The sequence below is a fragment of the Peromyscus eremicus genome, chromosome 18 (assembly GCF_949786415.1).
Source record: "Peromyscus eremicus chromosome 18, PerEre_H2_v1, whole genome shotgun sequence".
Classification (NCBI taxonomy): Eukaryota; Metazoa; Chordata; class Mammalia; order Rodentia; family Cricetidae; genus Peromyscus; species Peromyscus eremicus.
Window position 1 is genome coordinate 34261169 of NC_081434.1, and position 17494 is coordinate 34278662.

At 43.1% G+C, this 17494-nt stretch overlaps 1 protein-coding gene across 1 annotated transcript in view; it reads left to right on the plus strand.

Moving 5' to 3' along the window:
- Cfap54 (cilia and flagella associated protein 54) overlaps window positions 1-16350 on the plus strand; it is a 299598-nt gene extending 283248 nt beyond the window's left edge. The window contains exon 68 of the mRNA XM_059245690.1: window positions 15653-16350. Within this exon, the coding sequence (XP_059101673.1) occupies window positions 15653-15772 (120 nt within the window). The 3' untranslated portion in view covers window positions 15773-16350. The remainder of the gene's footprint in view (window positions 1-15652) is intronic.
- The last annotated feature ends 1144 nt before the right edge of the window (window positions 16351-17494 follow it).

Below are 17494 nucleotides of genomic sequence, written 5' to 3' on the forward strand. Positions count from 1 at the left end.
AAACGATTGCACAGTAATAAAGTAGCCTTAGCAAAACACAAACATGGCCACAGGTCACTCACAGAACATTTTCCTGGCTGGAAAGAGCAGGCAAAATATAAGCGTGTTTGTATATACCTCTGTAGGAGGTTCAGTGGTGAGGTCATGATTTGCAGTTTTGCTATGAAGATGGAAATGCGAGCCAAATCTTCCAATTCCCAAATGCAAAGAGAAATGAAGTTGTAGCGGGGGAAAGGTCAGCTCCATTTAAAACGTTTCATGGAGCTGAGTGTAAGGCACTGAGCTGGGCACTCTAGGGCAAGCAGAGAGCACACAGAGTCCTGGCCAGGACTGGGCTGACTGTTGAGAAAGGATGGATGGGGTTGGTGCTTTCAAAAGGAAAATATGGTGGTCGAGGATTTTTGAATGAGTGACTGTTTTGCATGAAGTCACAGGAGAGCGCAGTCAGAAACTGCTTCAAAGGACTGCCCAGTGTTTGGGAGGCTGAGACAGGAGGATTGCCATGAATCTGCAGCCAGTTGGGACTATATAGTAAGTTCTTGGCCAGCCTGGTCTACACAGTGAATTTTAAGCCAACCTAGGCTACAAAATGAGACATTTTAAGGTAAAACAAAAAGGTCTGTTCAAAGTCACAGAGCTGACAAATGTCACACCCCAAACAAGCCAGCTGTAAAGGTTCCTATTAACCATTACGGTTATCCTGAAGCCAGCCCTGCCCAGATGTTCCATGGCCCATAACACCAGACCTCTCAGTGGTTGGCTGGGCCTGATGGCCTCGGGTTCAAGACTAGGCCTCCGAAGATGTCCAAGCAAAAACTCTATTGCTGTTTAAGCTCCAGTTTGGATCAGTCCACAATGACTCCCCTCCAGTGACCACCAACGAACCCACATACAAGTCTGGACACAGCCCTCACCCCTTGGTTGGAAGAACGTTTGTCAGAAGAGTGTGTGGGCTGGAAGCTGTAGCTAACAATGTGCCCAGTTTCTGTACTTCATCTTCCAGCACAGAGGCTGCTCCTTGTTGTCTGCCAGTGGCTCTGTAACAAACCCTCAGAAGTGTAGCAACCGCACTATGAACCATACACCCCGCTTCTCGCACAAAGCTCTACACTGTCCATAGCAGGTAATTACCGAGTATTATCAATTAATTCTGTTAACACAATGGGGGGAGTGCTGATAACTGCAGATCTTCCTTCTCACACTCTTCTTTTTCCCTTTCTTTTACTTAATTTCTGTTGGCGCAGCCACGAGCTGTCTGAATAGATTTTATGGGCATCTAGAATTCCATCTTCCTTCTTTGAGACATCATCATTCTGTCCTCAAGTGAAGAGTACCCTTTGTGTGTAAGATCATGAGGCATCCACTTAATATTCTTATATTCTTTTCAAGACAATGCCAGATGACATCAATTCCACACTGCTTTTAAAAAACACCACACTGACTTTGATTCCATCGTCTCACTGTTCACGTCTGACTGTCAAATTTGGGTAAGGGAAAAAGAAAGCCCTTAAAAAAAGGCCAGGCTATTAATGCGCTCTTCAAATGCTAAGAAAAGGCTATGCTGTTGATAGCATTTCAAAAATGCTCATCTCTCCAAGATTTGCCAGCACTAGTGTCAAGGTGAAATACACTCTTTTTTTCCCCCATGGAGGAACTGAGAGCCTTTGTGCTTCCTATGCTCAGGGTACCAATGACCACTTTGTGAATGTGTAGCTTGAGGGTGGGATGAGACTTGGGTGCAATTTGAACCAGCGTGTCATCATGAACAGGAAAATATGTGTTTACCATCAAAGTAACGGAACGTGTGCCGTTCTCCATAAATCAAGCCTGGCTTCATTACTGAAACTGCAGATCAGTCTCAAGGGGACAGTTAGTCGCTTTGTACAGCTTCAAGGGACGTTAGAGACAGGGGAGTCATTAGCCAACCTCATTTCTCGCTGTTTTGGAAAATGCCGAGTGAAATGATGAGTTTCATTTCCTTCATTCGGTTTGCTAAAGGATTCTTCCTGGACCTCGGAGCTGGAGGGATGGCTCAGTGGTTGGGAGCACGCTGCTTGCTCTTCAGAGGACTGGAGTTTGGTTCCTAGAACCATGTCCATCTTCTCATAGCTCCCTCTGACTTCAGCTCCAGGGGATCTGATGACCTCTTCTGGCCTCTGCAGGTACCTTACACACATGGTATACATACATACACACACACACTACACACACACACACACACACTACACACACACACACACTACACACACACACACACACTACACACACACACACACGTACACACACACACACACCACACTACACACCACACACACACACAGCCCACTCACACACATCATATACACATACCACACACCACATACACACACACACCACACATACTACACATACACACCACACACACATAGAACATTCACACATATACAGACCATTTAAGCATACCATATGCACACCACACACACACACACACACACACACACTCACAAATAAAAAATTTCAATGGAAGTAAAGTATTTTTTTTAAAACTAGACCTTGAGCTGGGTGCCGTGGTGTGTGATTATATTCCTTACATCTGAGAGGCACAGGAGGATTGCTGAGTTTGAAACCAGCCTGTATTGCTCAGTGAGTTTGAGGCCAGCCTGAGCTATGAAGTAAGGTCTTTTCTCTGTTACAGGTCTAACAGTGTAACAATATTTTCACTTTAGGTGAACGCTTGTCTCTCCCCACCCAATACAGATGAATAAATTGGCAAAATTTTAAAAATTCTTTTCACAAATATTTTGTAAATTTAGGTAAATATACAAAGAAAGGGCAGGCATCAACTTACCTATTTTCCTTCTTTGGCCAATAGCCAGTCCAGGTTCTGGAAGTTACTCTGCTTAACATTACAGGCAGCTGGTACCCACATACTATCTTCTCAACTATTCGGGGTAACACAGCTTGTTGGGAAGAGCCCTTGACCTGTGTTGTGGTTCTGCCCTTGTAGAAAAGTCCTTAAAGAGCTGGGGTGGATTAGGTTCTGGTGAGGGTCTCAGAAGCAAAGTATCCTAGTAAAAAAGTAGAAGGTTTGATTCCTAGGTAGGCTGCTATGGGTGTGAACATGAGAAAGCAACTCGGTTTGTCTGGCATTCATTCTCTTGTGAGGATCGGTGGCCGTTAGCTATTGGTCACATCAGGACCACTGTTTAACACAATGCCAGGCCAACCCTGTGTTCAGGGTGGAGGCATTCAGTATTTTCTGGTCATCTCTATTATTTTTTTCCCCAGCCTTAGCGACCTGACTTATTTGACCATTTGCATTTCCCCTCAGCAGTGGCGTTCAGCCCATCTGAAGGTTTGGTGATTTTCAAACAGCAAACGGTCCATTAATAGGGGTGTTTTTTAATTTATCATTAGTTATTTCCACCCGTTCTTTTAAAATTAACTGTGGAGTCATACAGTTTTAAGAAATAACACAGAGGTTGGAGATATGACTTAATGATTAAGAGCACTGACTGCTCTTCCGGAGGACCTGGGTTCAGTTCCTGGCACTAACATGGTGACGCAGAACCATCTGTAACTCTAGATCCAGGGGATCCGACACGCTCTTCTGTTCTCCACGGGCACTGCATACACATGGCGCATAGACAGGACATGCATTCGGGCAAAACACTCATACACATAAAAACCAGTGAAATTTTGAAATAAAAAATCGGTTGGAGAATTATACAGGCCTGCAGCTCCATGTAGAGCACCAGCATAGCACTTGTGAGATCCCCAAAACTGAAAGAAAAGAGAGGGGTAGGGACAGATGAGAACACAGAGAGTTTCAATGCAACCCTTCTGTGTTTCCTTCTGTGGTAAAACCCTACACAATGAAAGTCCGCCATCATAACCAGTGTGGGGACACTGACACACTCAAAGCACAAAGCCCTCTGTGGTCACGAGCACCTTCACCCTCGTGGAGCCCTACGTGGAGCCCTACGTGGAGCCCTACGTCTAGTCTGTCTTCCCCACCACTAGCAACCCCTGGTCTTTTTTCTATTTCTGTTCATGTTTTCCTTTCAAGGACGTTCCGTAAAGGGACTGAGGCACTGTGTAGCCTCTTGGCACTGGCCTTCTTCCCATTGGCCATAATTGCACAGATAGTCATGAATCTACCCTTCCCTTAAACAAAATACACATTCGATGTCTGGGCACCGAATTCTTGTTCCCTCAGTGCTCGGTGTCTGATGCAGGGTGGATGCTAACTGCTCAGCACCAGAGAGGTGTCCTCCCACACCACCTACTCTACCCTCTCCTCTCTCTCTTCTCTCCTTCCCGTCTCTTTCCCTGCCCTCCCCTTCTCCCACATCCCCTTATTAATCCGCAAAGGATCATTGTTGGGATTCAAAACACTAACATAAACAATGGTGTAAAGTGTCTTTGTGAACCGCAGACTGGTGGCCTTTTTCTAGGAGAAACTTCCGGTCGCTGCCGGTGGCTGTCTAAGAAGGGTATGCACCTGTTCATGGTGTGCACCAGGGAGAACAGAGGCAGCGTGAGCGGCTTTCCCTCCACACTGCGCACATAAGGTCTGCTCTTCCATTCACTACTACACTGGTAGCTGCCAAGTAACAAAACCCAGCATGCTTTGATTCAAGGCAACACAGTTCCCAACATGAAGTGTGAACTTCGGTTCTTTACAAAGCCTTTGCGTCTAAAAAAAAAAAAAAAAAAAAAAAAAAGCCTCTAGTTTCTAGTTGCCAGAAGTTAAGCTCAGAGAGCTCCCTTGGGAGGGGGGGAAAAAAAAAAGAAGGCATTGACTATTGTTATAACTGTGGAGTTTTTATTTCTGTGTCCCTGGTTGAAAGCATGCAGGCAGACCCCATGGAGACCCTTGGGAGGGTACCCAGCTATATGGTACTGAGCAGCTAACTCAGCTGTCGAGATTCAAGAGATTCAAAGCTCTGACCTTTAAGTGAAGTTAAACTCTCACGGCGGTGATGGAAATTTAGTGAGGGAAGGCAGGCTTGTCAGAGCAGACATTTCAGTCAGGTTCGGGCAGGCTGTGCCATGCTAACAAATAAGCCCCAACGCTCAGCGGCGGTAATGATGTGTGTGTGTGTGTGTGTGTGTGTGTGTGTGTGTGTGTGTGTTTGTGTATGTATGTGCAGGTGCATTGTGCAGTGTGGCATGGCTCACCACCTTCTACCTTGCTGATCGCTAGGTGTGCCAGGCTAGCTGCTCTGTAAGCTTCCAGGGATTCTCCTGTCTCTGCCTCCCATCTTACCAGAGGAGGAGTGCTAGGATCACAGGTTTGTGCAACTGCATCTATCTTTACACGGGTTCTGGGGATTTGAACTCAGGTCCTCATACTTGTATGGCAAGTACTTTACGGTGAGCCGTCTCCGTGTGCCAAAGAAGATATATTTGCCTCACATCTAGTAAACATTGGGTACTTGGCTTTATGTCTGTGACATCTGCAACGTTCTTCAAGGAGAGCGTTGTCAGAGAAGAGAAGCCTTCAGGATTTCAAGACTTTTTTTTTGAAGGTTGACTACATATCCTAATGTGCTGGCAGTCACAGATAACACAGACCCATTGGGAGTGACTGATCATAGGCCCTTCCTTTCCTCTGAAAAGTGTCTAGGTAGTAAATTCCAAAAGCCATCCTGGGTGGCTGTCATAATTTCTGCTCACATCCTACTGCCTCAACCCAGTTCGCAAGGGTATACCAGGGAGCACTGTAAAGACACACCAATGTATTTTAGTGAACACCAATAACTTCTTGTCACAGGAGGCTGTTGTAGAAATGTCATGAATTTTTAAATAAGAACAATACAGTAAGATAATATCAGCCTCCACAGAGCAGCTGTGATAAACACGGTATCTAAGTCATCTCACTCGACCACATACATGACGGAGAAATATCGTTGCCTTGCATGACAAAGAAAATTTGTGAATGTGATTGAGTTTAGGATAAAATGAGGAGGCGTTTATACAGGTGACCCCAGAAGGCTGTCATCGGTGTCCTTGTCATTGGGTGCTTGCTCTGGAGGGATCTGACCACGGAGGAGACACAGAGGCAGAGTGATGACGGGGTGGGCAGGGAAAGCAATGAGCCTAGTTTTAAGATGGAGAAAGAAACCACAAGCCGAGGTGTAGAAATGACCTCTCCCGTTCGAAGCTCCCGAAGCAACCATTCCAGATGATATCATCATGACGTGATGCAGTTAAGCTGATTCCAGGCTTCTGACCCCAGGACTTCAGCAAATCTGTCACAAAATCACTACATTTGCATGAGTGTGTGGCTTCAGTGACAGGGAACAAATACACAAACACATTTGAAGCTAAGCATCGGACTTTCAGATCTTGTTCGTACTTATCGTAGGTGTTATGAGTGTTGCTGTTTCTAGGGGAGAAGTTGAGGAGCAAAGATTTTAAGTGGCTCACCCACGGTCCCTCAGCCAGCAGGTATCCAAGTCAGGCTCCATGTCCAGCTGATTGCTGGTCAGAATATGTCTCTTAGCACTGTGCTCAAAACTGCTTCTCCCCTAGCACCTAGTTTTCCTGTGAGCACCCCTCTGCCATGCCTAGGGACTGCCCCTGGCCTGTGCAACATCACCCATTCCCATCCAGTTTCATTCTCCTGCTCCCCCCATGGACTCAGACATTTGTGGAAGATTCCAAGGGAATTTCCCAGTTAAACCATTGTGGTAGGCCTTTTCCTCTGGGAATAGCATGATCACCTCGCTACCATCTCGGAGCAGTGATAACCCTGGCCCAGTGGCCAACCAAATAAACAAAAACAATATGGCGATAGATAAGTTCATGATAAAGGCGATGGAACTGCTGACGCTATATAGCACAAGGAGGATTGGAGGTCACCAGACCCTTACCTGGAAATCCATCCAATATTCCCTCTGTCCCATCCCGCTCTGAAAACCATCTTGGGTGATGCAGGGGCATGTAGGAAGTTGAAGTTTAACAGGACATTACCCTCCATTATGGGGTGGGACTTGGTAACGGTGCAGGTGTTGGAGGGTCTCCCACACGCCTCTAGGTAGCCCCTCACTCATGCTTCTAAAATAAGCCAAGTCAGTTCCCCATTGGTCCACCAAACTGTACGTGGGTGGAATCTTTTGCTTTGATCTATCATCGGTGCCCTCTCTAGAGTGAACGGTTGTTTGCTCATGTCTCCCCAGGAAAAGCTGACAGATTTAGGATTCAAGTGAAATTGCATTTTTTTCCCTACTTAAGCCTTCAGGAAGATATTACTTAAGGGGAGATATTAGTTCTGATTCTTCTTCCTACTCTTTAATTGTTAATTCTCCTAATATTCTAGAGGGGAAATATTCTTAGGGTAATCAAATAGAATGATTAATCAGAGCGATGCATTAGACGTACATGTTTTTATCACGACCCCAAAGAGAAGCATCTTGAAATTTAGCATAAGTATTAAAGTTATATCGGTTGCATGCCTCCATGCATTCTGCCATATTGCCATTGCCACTGTGTGTGTGTGTGTGTGTGTGTGTGTGTGTGTGTGGTATGGTCATACAACATGTATGTGTGCTGGCACAAGTATATACTCATGAACGTGGATGCCGGAAGGCCTTGATTTCTCACCGCTTTATGTTTTTTGAGACAGAATCTTTAACTGAACCTGGAGCTCATCCATTGGGTAGGCTGGCTAGCAAGTGAGCTCCAGGGATTCACATGTTCCAAGCTCCCTGGACTGGGGTGACAGACATATGCTTCTGCACCCAGTTTTTTTTTTTTGTGTGTGTGTGTTTGTGTGTGTGTGTGTTTAATGTGTTTGCTTGGGATTTAAAATGAGGTCTTCGTACTTGGCCAGCAGGCAGTTTACTGACTGGGCTGTTTCTCTAATCCCCAACATTCACAACTTCTTCTTTTGCAGAAACCAGTGTCCAATTATGGGTCGATATTGTAGTACAAAGACTTGGTACCCTCTACCACATTCAAGGTAATGCTCAAGGGCCATTCCGTGTTCAAAGATCCCCATGAGACTGGCTTGGGGTTTGGCTGTGACTGCATTTTAGCCCAACCTCTCCTGCCCAGTCCCACTTCCTTCATTTTCTCTGTGACTTAATCTCGTGGTCATTTCCCAAAGCTAGTGAACTTCTGGAAGCTAAATTCCATCTCAGAATCTGCTTCCTAAGAGTATGAGTCAGCTTCTAGCACTATAGGAAATATCTGAGGTAACTGTTTTATAAAAACAAAATGATTACTCTGGCTTTAAGATTTTGAAAGTCGAGTCCATGATCCACTGGCCCTGTTGTCTTTTGTCCTGTGGTGAGGTGGGGTGGTATGGAACAACAGAACAGGGCTTTCTTCTCAACTTCTATGTCTAAGCAACTTCCCTCTGACTCCGCCCTCCAGCACTTCGCTTTAAGAACCACCGGCTCTTGAACTCACATCCAATCCAGCAGGTGTGTCCTGTGTGCTGTCTGTGTGCCTTGTAATGCTGTCCTGTGTGCCTTGTGTGCTGTCCCGTGTACCCTGTGTGCTGTCCTGTGTACTTTGTATGTCCTGGGTGCCTCGTGTGCTGTCCTGTGTACTTTGTATGTCCTGGGTGCCTTGTGTGCTGTCCTGTGTTCTGTCCCATGTGCTGTGTGTGCTGTCCTGTGTACTTTGTATGTCTTGGGTGCCTTGTGTGCTGTCCTGTGTTCTGTCCCGTGTGCTGTTCTGTGTACTGTCCTGTGTGCTCTTCTATGTGCCCTGGGTGCTCTCCTATGTGCACGGCTGTCTTGTGTTCTGTCCCATGTGCCCTGGTTGTCCTCTGTAGTGTCCTGATAGATTGTTGGTTGTTGAACTCATGCTTCCTGTTGTACTTTAGAGCTTTTGATATTTTAAAGGAGATTTTTCTCTGTTTTCAGACCTTCTATTATTTCTTTCTATGTTGAAAAGCATATCTTTCTGATAAAAGAGAGCAACTTCAAAGATTCTTTTCTCTAAGTCTTGGAGTCTTGAGCAGTCAGAACATGCCTTGGGAAATGCAGCCTCAACTTGCATTGTTTCCTTCGGGGTCTCTTTTGGTCTTGAAGGATTGGTTTCTCAAACAATTCTCTATAAAAAATACGTGGCTCGGTGGGTAAAAGGCCTTGTCCCACAAGCCTGATGACTGGAGTTCAGAGCCAGGAATTCACATGGCAGAGGGAGAGAATCAACTCCCCAAAGTTGTGCTCTTGTCTCCATTTATATGCTGTGTTGTGTATACATGCACATGGATGATTGCATGTACACACACACACACACACACACACACACACACACACCAAAAAAAAACTTTTGAAAGCATGTCCTTGTAATTAGAAAACACCATCAATTCTCTGACTTTCCATCAACTAGACTGTCTTGTCTGAGCCCAGAGTGGGTTTAAAGGGCAGTGCACACAGAAGGGGTGCCCTGGAGGGAAAAGGTTGCAACAAAGATATTTATTAGTTGATGGTCTAGTTTTTTTTTTATTCTATTACTGTGATAAACACCATGAACAAAAGAAGTTTGGGAGAGTAAAGGGCTTATTATAGTCCGTTACTGAGGGAAGTCAGAGCGGGAACCCAAGGCAAGAACCCAAGGCAGTAACCCAAGGCAGGAACCTAAGGAAGGAACTGAAGCAGAGGCCACGAGGAATGTTGCTTACTGGATTGCTCCTTATGGCTTACTCAGATTGCTTTCCTATACAACCCAAGTGAGCTGGGCCTTCCAACATAATCACATCAAGGTGATTTCCCCATAGACTTGCTTACAGGCAATCTGATGGAGGCATCTCTCAACTGAAATTCCCTCTTCCCAGATAATTGTACCTTGTTTCAAGTTGACAAAAATAAAAACAAAAAACAAACAAAAAAACAAAACAAAATAAAATGGAGCTTTACTTTGCATAATACTTAGGCTTGACTGTTATATGGATTTTTGGTTTGGTTTTGGTTTTTGAATCAATGTTTAATGAAATCCACTGTGACCCAGAAACCCTTATATATCCAAGGATGATGCAAGTACTGAGCTTGCTGTATATTTTTCCCCCAACACCAAATGGTTCTATAATTTTCCAATACCAATTGAGTAGCCAAGAGTTAACTCAGGATTAGTAGGGAATCAACAAGCTAAGGGCCCCATCCCATGAGTCTGCCTTCACCTCTGCCAGCTGCAAACAGGGTGCCCACTCCATTCATACTTCTTTCAAGCCAGTTGCAGACTTACAAGTTGCTTCCAACCTTAATAATTAATAGAAGCAAATTGATAGCACTCATGTAATGACTATTAGTATGTTATAAAGGACACAATGACCCTGAAACAGAGATAGAGAGGTGTACACACAGGACAAGGTCTCAGAGAAAGGATGGGGGAGTGTCTATGTCCTCTAAAGTTTCCGTCTTCATACTGCCTCATGCTTCCCCGTGAAGAAACCTCAGACATGGTTTTGTTGGAGTTCCATTATATAAGCCTGCTTGTTTAAATCAATAACTGTTCATGGGGTGAAGGTGTAGCACAGTGATGGTGATGAACATGGTTGAAGAAAAATCCATTCTTCTGTTCTTAGACAATACACCATTTGAGTCAACTCCCTGCACATGTTTTACTCCACACCTTGATTTTTAATATCCAGTTTTCTTGTTCTATCCAAAATTCCTCTTGCAATAACATTATTTCATTAAAGTTTAATATTAAAAGATTTCTACCATCCTGCCAGTATGACTGTTTGATCCCCTATTATATTAAAAATACTTTTCTGTCATATTTAAAGTTTGATTAACACAAAAATTAGAGTGATAAAAAGATAATTTCATTCTCAGAAAAGTGTGGGATTTCCCACGGATGCGGGAAATTGTACGAAGGCTCTGTCTGCTTTGAGGAAGTGGGTGCTGTCTCTGTCAGGATGGGAGGAATGGCACCCTTAGAAGAAGTGTGTGCTGTCTCCGTCAGGATGGGAGGAATGGTACCCAAGTTGCTGGCATGAGATGTACTTAAATTAGGAAGCAGAAAACCAAACATATCTAGTTATTTCTCATCCAGAACTTTCATTAGATGGCCACCTGTCATTCACAATATTGATTCCTAAGTAAGCTAGTGTCACAGTATCACATCCATCTTCCAAGATGCATGTTTTCCCCAGTTTAGAAAAAATCCCAATCAATCAGTAACTTCAAAGAGGGGTGATATATTAACAGGAAGGAAATGTGGTAGAGAATCTTACATGTGAGATATGAAGTTTCTTTCTTACTTTGGGATTATTAAAATCTTTTCCCTGTGGGTCTTGTGCTGTATTTTTAAGGTTTTTTGAAAGGAAGCCATTCCATCACCCATATCTCCAAACTTAATTCAAAATTACAGTACCAGAAGAAGCATGAGGGGAATTTTTCCCATCTGCTTCCTTCAGTGTTGAACATTTAGAATCAAAGAAAAGGTAACTGACATTGTACCTGAGGGAGCCAAGGAGAAGATGATTGACATGGTACCCGAGAGCACAAGAAGATGTTATGGAGTAGCTATTTAAAAACCAGATTGAGAAAAATCATAGCTATTTTTAAAAATAATATACCCTCCTTTTGTTGCTTTATTTTGAGACATGGTCTCATTCTATAACCAATACTGGCCTTGAATTTGGGAGCAGTTCTCCTGCCTCAGCCTCTCAAGGGTTGGCATTACAGTAAGCCACGTGCCAAGCTACATTGGGATGGGGATGTAGCTCAGTTGGTAGAGTACTTGCTTACCATGCGTGAAAGCCCTGGGTCCCAGCTCCAGCACCATATACACCAAGTGTGCTGATACATGCCTGTAATCCCAGCTCTGGTTGGGTGGAGGTAGGAGAATCAGAAGTTCAAGGTCATCCACAACTATCTAAGCTCAAGGACAGCCTGGGATACAGGAAACCCTGCCTCAGAAAGTGGGCAGGAGGTAGAATTATTGACATGATTTTGAGAGAACAAAACTTTATAAATAGAGCCCACATTTTTAAAAGTACTGTTCGTAAGACAGAGAATGAAAACTGGGCTATTCAATTAGGATGTCATTAAGTGAGTAAATGCAAACCCTAGAAGTGGAGGGTAATATTCATATATGCCTAATAAGGATGGGTTTTTAGACTGCATTAAAATTCCTGTAAAAATCAAGGAGAAATCTGCTGCTCAGTACAAGCCGAGCAAAGCCATGCGCTTTCACAAGGGGGCCTGCAGGGTTTCAAGGTGGGGCGTTACCAGTTGTCAGGGACATGGCAGTAAGAACAGAGAGAGGCCTTTGGGCACCTACGAAACTCACCAGGATGACTGAAATCTCAAATAGAAATTTCAACGTATGTGAATATATGGAGTACCTGAAAAGCTCATATGTGACTTAGAAAGTAAAATTCAAAAGCAGTTTGTTAGAAGTGCTTATAGTAAAATATGGGCATATCTAATGACCCAGCAAACCTCATTGTCATTGGTATGTCTATTTATATATATACATAAATAGATATATGATATGAATATATTATATTTACATATATAATATATAAATGATACATATGTATATGTATATATATGAGACAGGGTATCTTGTGAACCAAGCTGGCCTTGAACTCACTATGTAGTCTTGGACTACATCAGGTTGACCTTGAATTATTGATCCTCCTACTTTCACCTCCCAACTTCAGGGATTTTAGGTGTGTATCACCACACCTGGCTTATGTGTATATCTGTTTGTTAGTCTAGACAATGGTTGCATCCACATATTCACACACACACACACACACACACACACACACACACACACACACACACATACTGTAGTGGGTAGCCATTCCAGCTTTGATCTGGAAGTTCCAACCCCCATTTAGGCTTCAGTAATTGTTACGCCTACAAGGCAGGGCCAAGCAAGGACCCTGAAAACCCAACATCCAGATGGGCTGGCCCTCTTGGTTCCTGGACCCAGGACGCTGGAGGTAGACTGAGCAGAGTTCTCCAGAGAACACCGCCGGACTGCGCTACACCTTTCCCAGACCCTGCAACCTATCCCTTCACTTGTAAGTTACCCCACAAAATAAACCTCCCTTTTAACTACATGGAGTGGCCTTAATAATTTCACCAATAACACACCATGTACTTTACATGTTAATAGCTCAGTCAGAAGTTTACCTTAACCATTTTATTCAGCAGTAGGGAAATACGGAACAATATGTCTTAGCATGATACCAAGAAGCAGAATTTGAAGTAGTTCTTGACTGTATACCGAAAGGCTCAAAACTCCCCTTGTGGCTGGAATGGTGGGGAGTGGACACCAAAAAGAAATCTGTCACTTTAGAGTAATTTGTTCCTCCTGATCACAAATGAGGTCTGAGGACTCCGGGGTGACAGCTGCTTCCATCCTTTCCTTGTGACATGAAGGTGTCACCTGTGGCCCCCATAAATAAACTCAGCAATTATCCCTCCCCCTGTGACACATGGCCCCTTGTTCTCAGAGTTTCAGTGACAAGGGACAGAAGTCAAAGTATAGTATCTGTATTTGGCCACCAAGGTAACTGTAATGTTAAACTAATGTGGCCACTTTGTTTTTAAAAACTATTCCCATATTTAACCTGAAAAGGAGTTGATAATAAAGGAGAGATATTAACAAAAGGCAGCACAAATATCTTAATGCTAATTAGTATTTCTTCATATTCTACTTTGAAGGTCATCTGTAAGGATTATTAAATTGGGCACAAGGACTGGGGATAGATATCTTTGCCAGTAAAGGCAAGCGTAAGGGTCAGAGTTCAATTCCCAGAACCCATGTGGGGCAATGCTGGGCACGGTGGCACAGATCTGTATTTTCAGCACTGGGGAGGCAGAGATAGGCAGATGCCTGGGCTTGCTGACAGGAAGCCCAGCCTAATTCATGAGCCCCACACCAATGAGAGAACCCATCTCAAAAAACAAGGTGGATGGTTCCACAGGAATGATACTAAAGACCGACCTCTCTATGTCTCCACATGTGTGACATACTCACATGTGCACTTGTACATACATTAACACACATGTGCATAATAATTGAATAGGCATATACTGGAAATGTCATTATTTAAAAGGAAATTCAATGTCTACTTAAAAAGAAATTCATTTCTATTGTAGTGTTCTGTTGCTATGAAGAGACACCATGATCATGGCAACTCTTATAAAAAAGAAAGAATTTAATTGGGGCTAGCTTGTTTAGTCCACTGTCATCATGGCGGGAAACATGGCGGCACACAGGCAGACGGGGTGCTGGAGAGGTAGCTGAGAGTTCTACATCTCAATCTGAAAGCAGCAGGAAGAGAGAGGACACTGGGCCTGGCTTGAACTTTTGAAATCCCAAAGCCTACCCCCAGTGACACACTTCCTCCAATAAGATCACAGCTACCTCAACAAGGCCACACCTCCTAATCTCTCTCAAGGAGTGCCACTCCCTAATGACCAAGCATTCAAACCCCCAAATCCAGTCAGAAAATTTTTCTCAAGCTAGAATATTGATTGCATAATGATTAAGGAAGCTGTGTGTGTGTGTGTGTGTGTGTGTGTGTGTGTGTGTGTGTGTGTGTGTGTGTGTGTGAATTTGACACAAGATAGAGTCATGTAAGAAGAGGGAACCTCAATTGAGAAAACACCCCCATTAGATTTGCCTGTAGGCAACTCCGTGGGGCATTTTCTTGACTGATGTAAATCTGGAAGAGCCCAGACCACCATGGGCAGTGCCATCCTTGGGCAGTGGTCTTTGATTGTATAAGAAAGCAAACTGAACAAGCCAGTGAGCATCATTCCTTCATGGCTCTGCTTTAGTCCTCAGCCCCAGGTTCCTATCCTGTTTGAGTTCCTGCCTTAACTTCCTTGATAGAGATGTGTAAGCCAAAGAAGCCTCTTCCACCCCAAGTTGTTTTTTATCGTGGTATTTATCACAATAATAAATTGTTTTATTGTCTGAAGTTCTAGAAACCACTAGAATACTTTTAAATTTTTTAATGAAGTAAAGAAAAAGCAAACATCGTCTTCCACCTTTAGGTTCATCACACTTTCTTGGAACTAAATAGATGAATGAATTTAATAAGTACTCAAAAATGAATAAAACTTGTCTTCTTATGTCTTACCAGGATTCAAACCCTCAACACTGACTTCACTGTGGCCATTATTCATGTTATTTGTATTCATTACCCCAAATATTTAATATAGACCCTCATGCAGTAGGTTCCAGGATACATTCATCTCCTAGCAACTATTTTCTTCTTTCTCCTATAATCAGTGCTGTGACCACAGAAGCTTTAGTCTGCTTAGGGTGACTTTGGTTGCACCAGCTCTTGATCATAGAAACTTGGAGCCTCTTGAAGATAGAGTGATCTCGAACCTAGTGTTTTCACACTTTCCTCGTGCCTGTGGCAGGACTCAGGCTCAAAGGAAGAATGAGAGATTTTTTTCAGTGGGTCAATCAGTCCTTATGAAGGACATGTCCAAAAGTCCTGTGCAAGAATAATGTCAACGCAAATAGCCCTCGCTTTTAGAAGTATGTGATAAATATATATCACACAGTACAATATAAAATGGCATATCACCAACGTGGAGAAGCTTCGAGCCTTATCATAAATATGTGTATTTACCCCACTTTCTATAACACTGTTGTACGAAGCTTACTTCAGTCAGTGGTTTGAAACAATGCTTCTCACATAACTTTTGTGTTTTTTCCTCAGGTTCCCTTTGATGTCTCCCTGCCTGCTATATTCAATCTTGAGAGACTTTTTGATCTTGCAAATGGTTGTATCGTGTCAGTAGGAAGCCTTTTCAACTGGGTGGTGTCAATTATTCCCTGAACACCCTTTACAGGATAACTCTAAGGGGGATTTAATTGTTACTGATTTTTTGTTTGTTTGAATGAAATTTCTAATTTTTTTAATCTCATAAATACTAATATTTTCTGTTATGTTGAACTTGAGAAGTTTATTTGGCTTGGGAAAAAAATTTCGATCTTGCATGTTATATGCTTCTGAAGGACATCTCAGCACGGAACTTTATCGCACCAGCTTTGGAATTCTGGGGACCTGGGTCTGGGTAGCAACTTCACCTCCTGCTTGCTTTGTACCTTTAAAGAGTTAGCTTCGATTCTTCAGCTTTTGCACCTTCATCTTTAGAGTGGAGATATTAGTGTCTATCTCATAAGACTGCTGTTATGTAGTAAAGTAAGTGAAATAGTTTAGGTGCTTAGCTCAGGCCCGACGAAGTGGGAGACCATGGAGTGTCATTTGCCTCATAAACTGGAAGAGCACCGGACATTTTCACTGTTCATCTAGCATCTAACAATGCCATTCCCTAACCCTTCCCGAGCTCTGACACATGAATGGATACTCATGAAAATAAACTAATCACTAAATAAAATTAATGTGCAAATTTATGTTTGTACTCAAGTTTCAAATTCTACACACACATAAGGTTCCAACGTTTGGGAACAACTGAACTCAGACTGGCCTATGACATTATATAATGGAAACAAAGCTTTTAGCAAGGAAGTTAAAGATAAGAAAAAATGGGCATTTGAAACTTTACTATAATTTTGCTAGCAGTAGGAACACTGGGGGAGAACAGAGGTATGAGAATGCCTATGGTGCATTTGTGAAGGACCTGACTACTACCTATATGGAGTGTGTCGAGTTTTGATGCAAAAGGATGTTCACTCTAAGATGAACTAGAATAAAAACTTGCAGCTGAATCACTAAACGGTAGAAAACTGTTAGAGGTGGATCAGGAGAGGAGAGACAAGTTCCTAACTAGAAGACCAGGGGAGAGTAAAAGCAAAGAACAGAGTGAGTGACAGCTTGGCTACCAAGAAAGGTACACATAAAAGATCTAATAGAGAAACTCCATGAAAGGCAAGAAAATCAACAGGGAACCATGCCACAATGAAAGGAGAAATGACCAGTGAGCGGAGAGGGAAAGGCTCTACATGATGAGTACACCCTCCCATGAAATTTGGCTCCAGCAGAGAAGCCATTTGGATGGTGAAGGCTATTCCATGTCCTTTGGTGGAGGATGGAGATTCATGATTGTCTCTGCTGTGATAAAGAGCAGGTTTACATTTCTCAATACAGGAAGTTTAACATTACATAAAGGTTGGCATCCAAGGGCTAAGAAAAGCCAGCATATTAGCTACGCATTTAACACATAACACATACTATGGTAAGCAAGTAGGGCCATTCACTTCACCCTCTTGTTAATTTCCCTAAATGCAATATGGTTATCTTTCATCCTTCACTATTAAGATTTTACTGGTTTGACACTCACTTTTTTTTAATAAATATTAACGAATATACTTTCATACACTTTTTAAAGAACCATAGAACAATGTCTGGTGCTCCACAGAGGCCTATAATATTTGCTAAATGAATGGCCGGATGGAGAGATGCTTGCGATCCAGGCAAAGTGACATATGGAGCTATAAGAAAGAGGGAGTCCAAGATGTCACCAAGACCTCCATCACCATTATCAATCCCATTGTTGCCTACCCTTTCTGGACCATTGCCATGCTGTGTTAGTTGTTA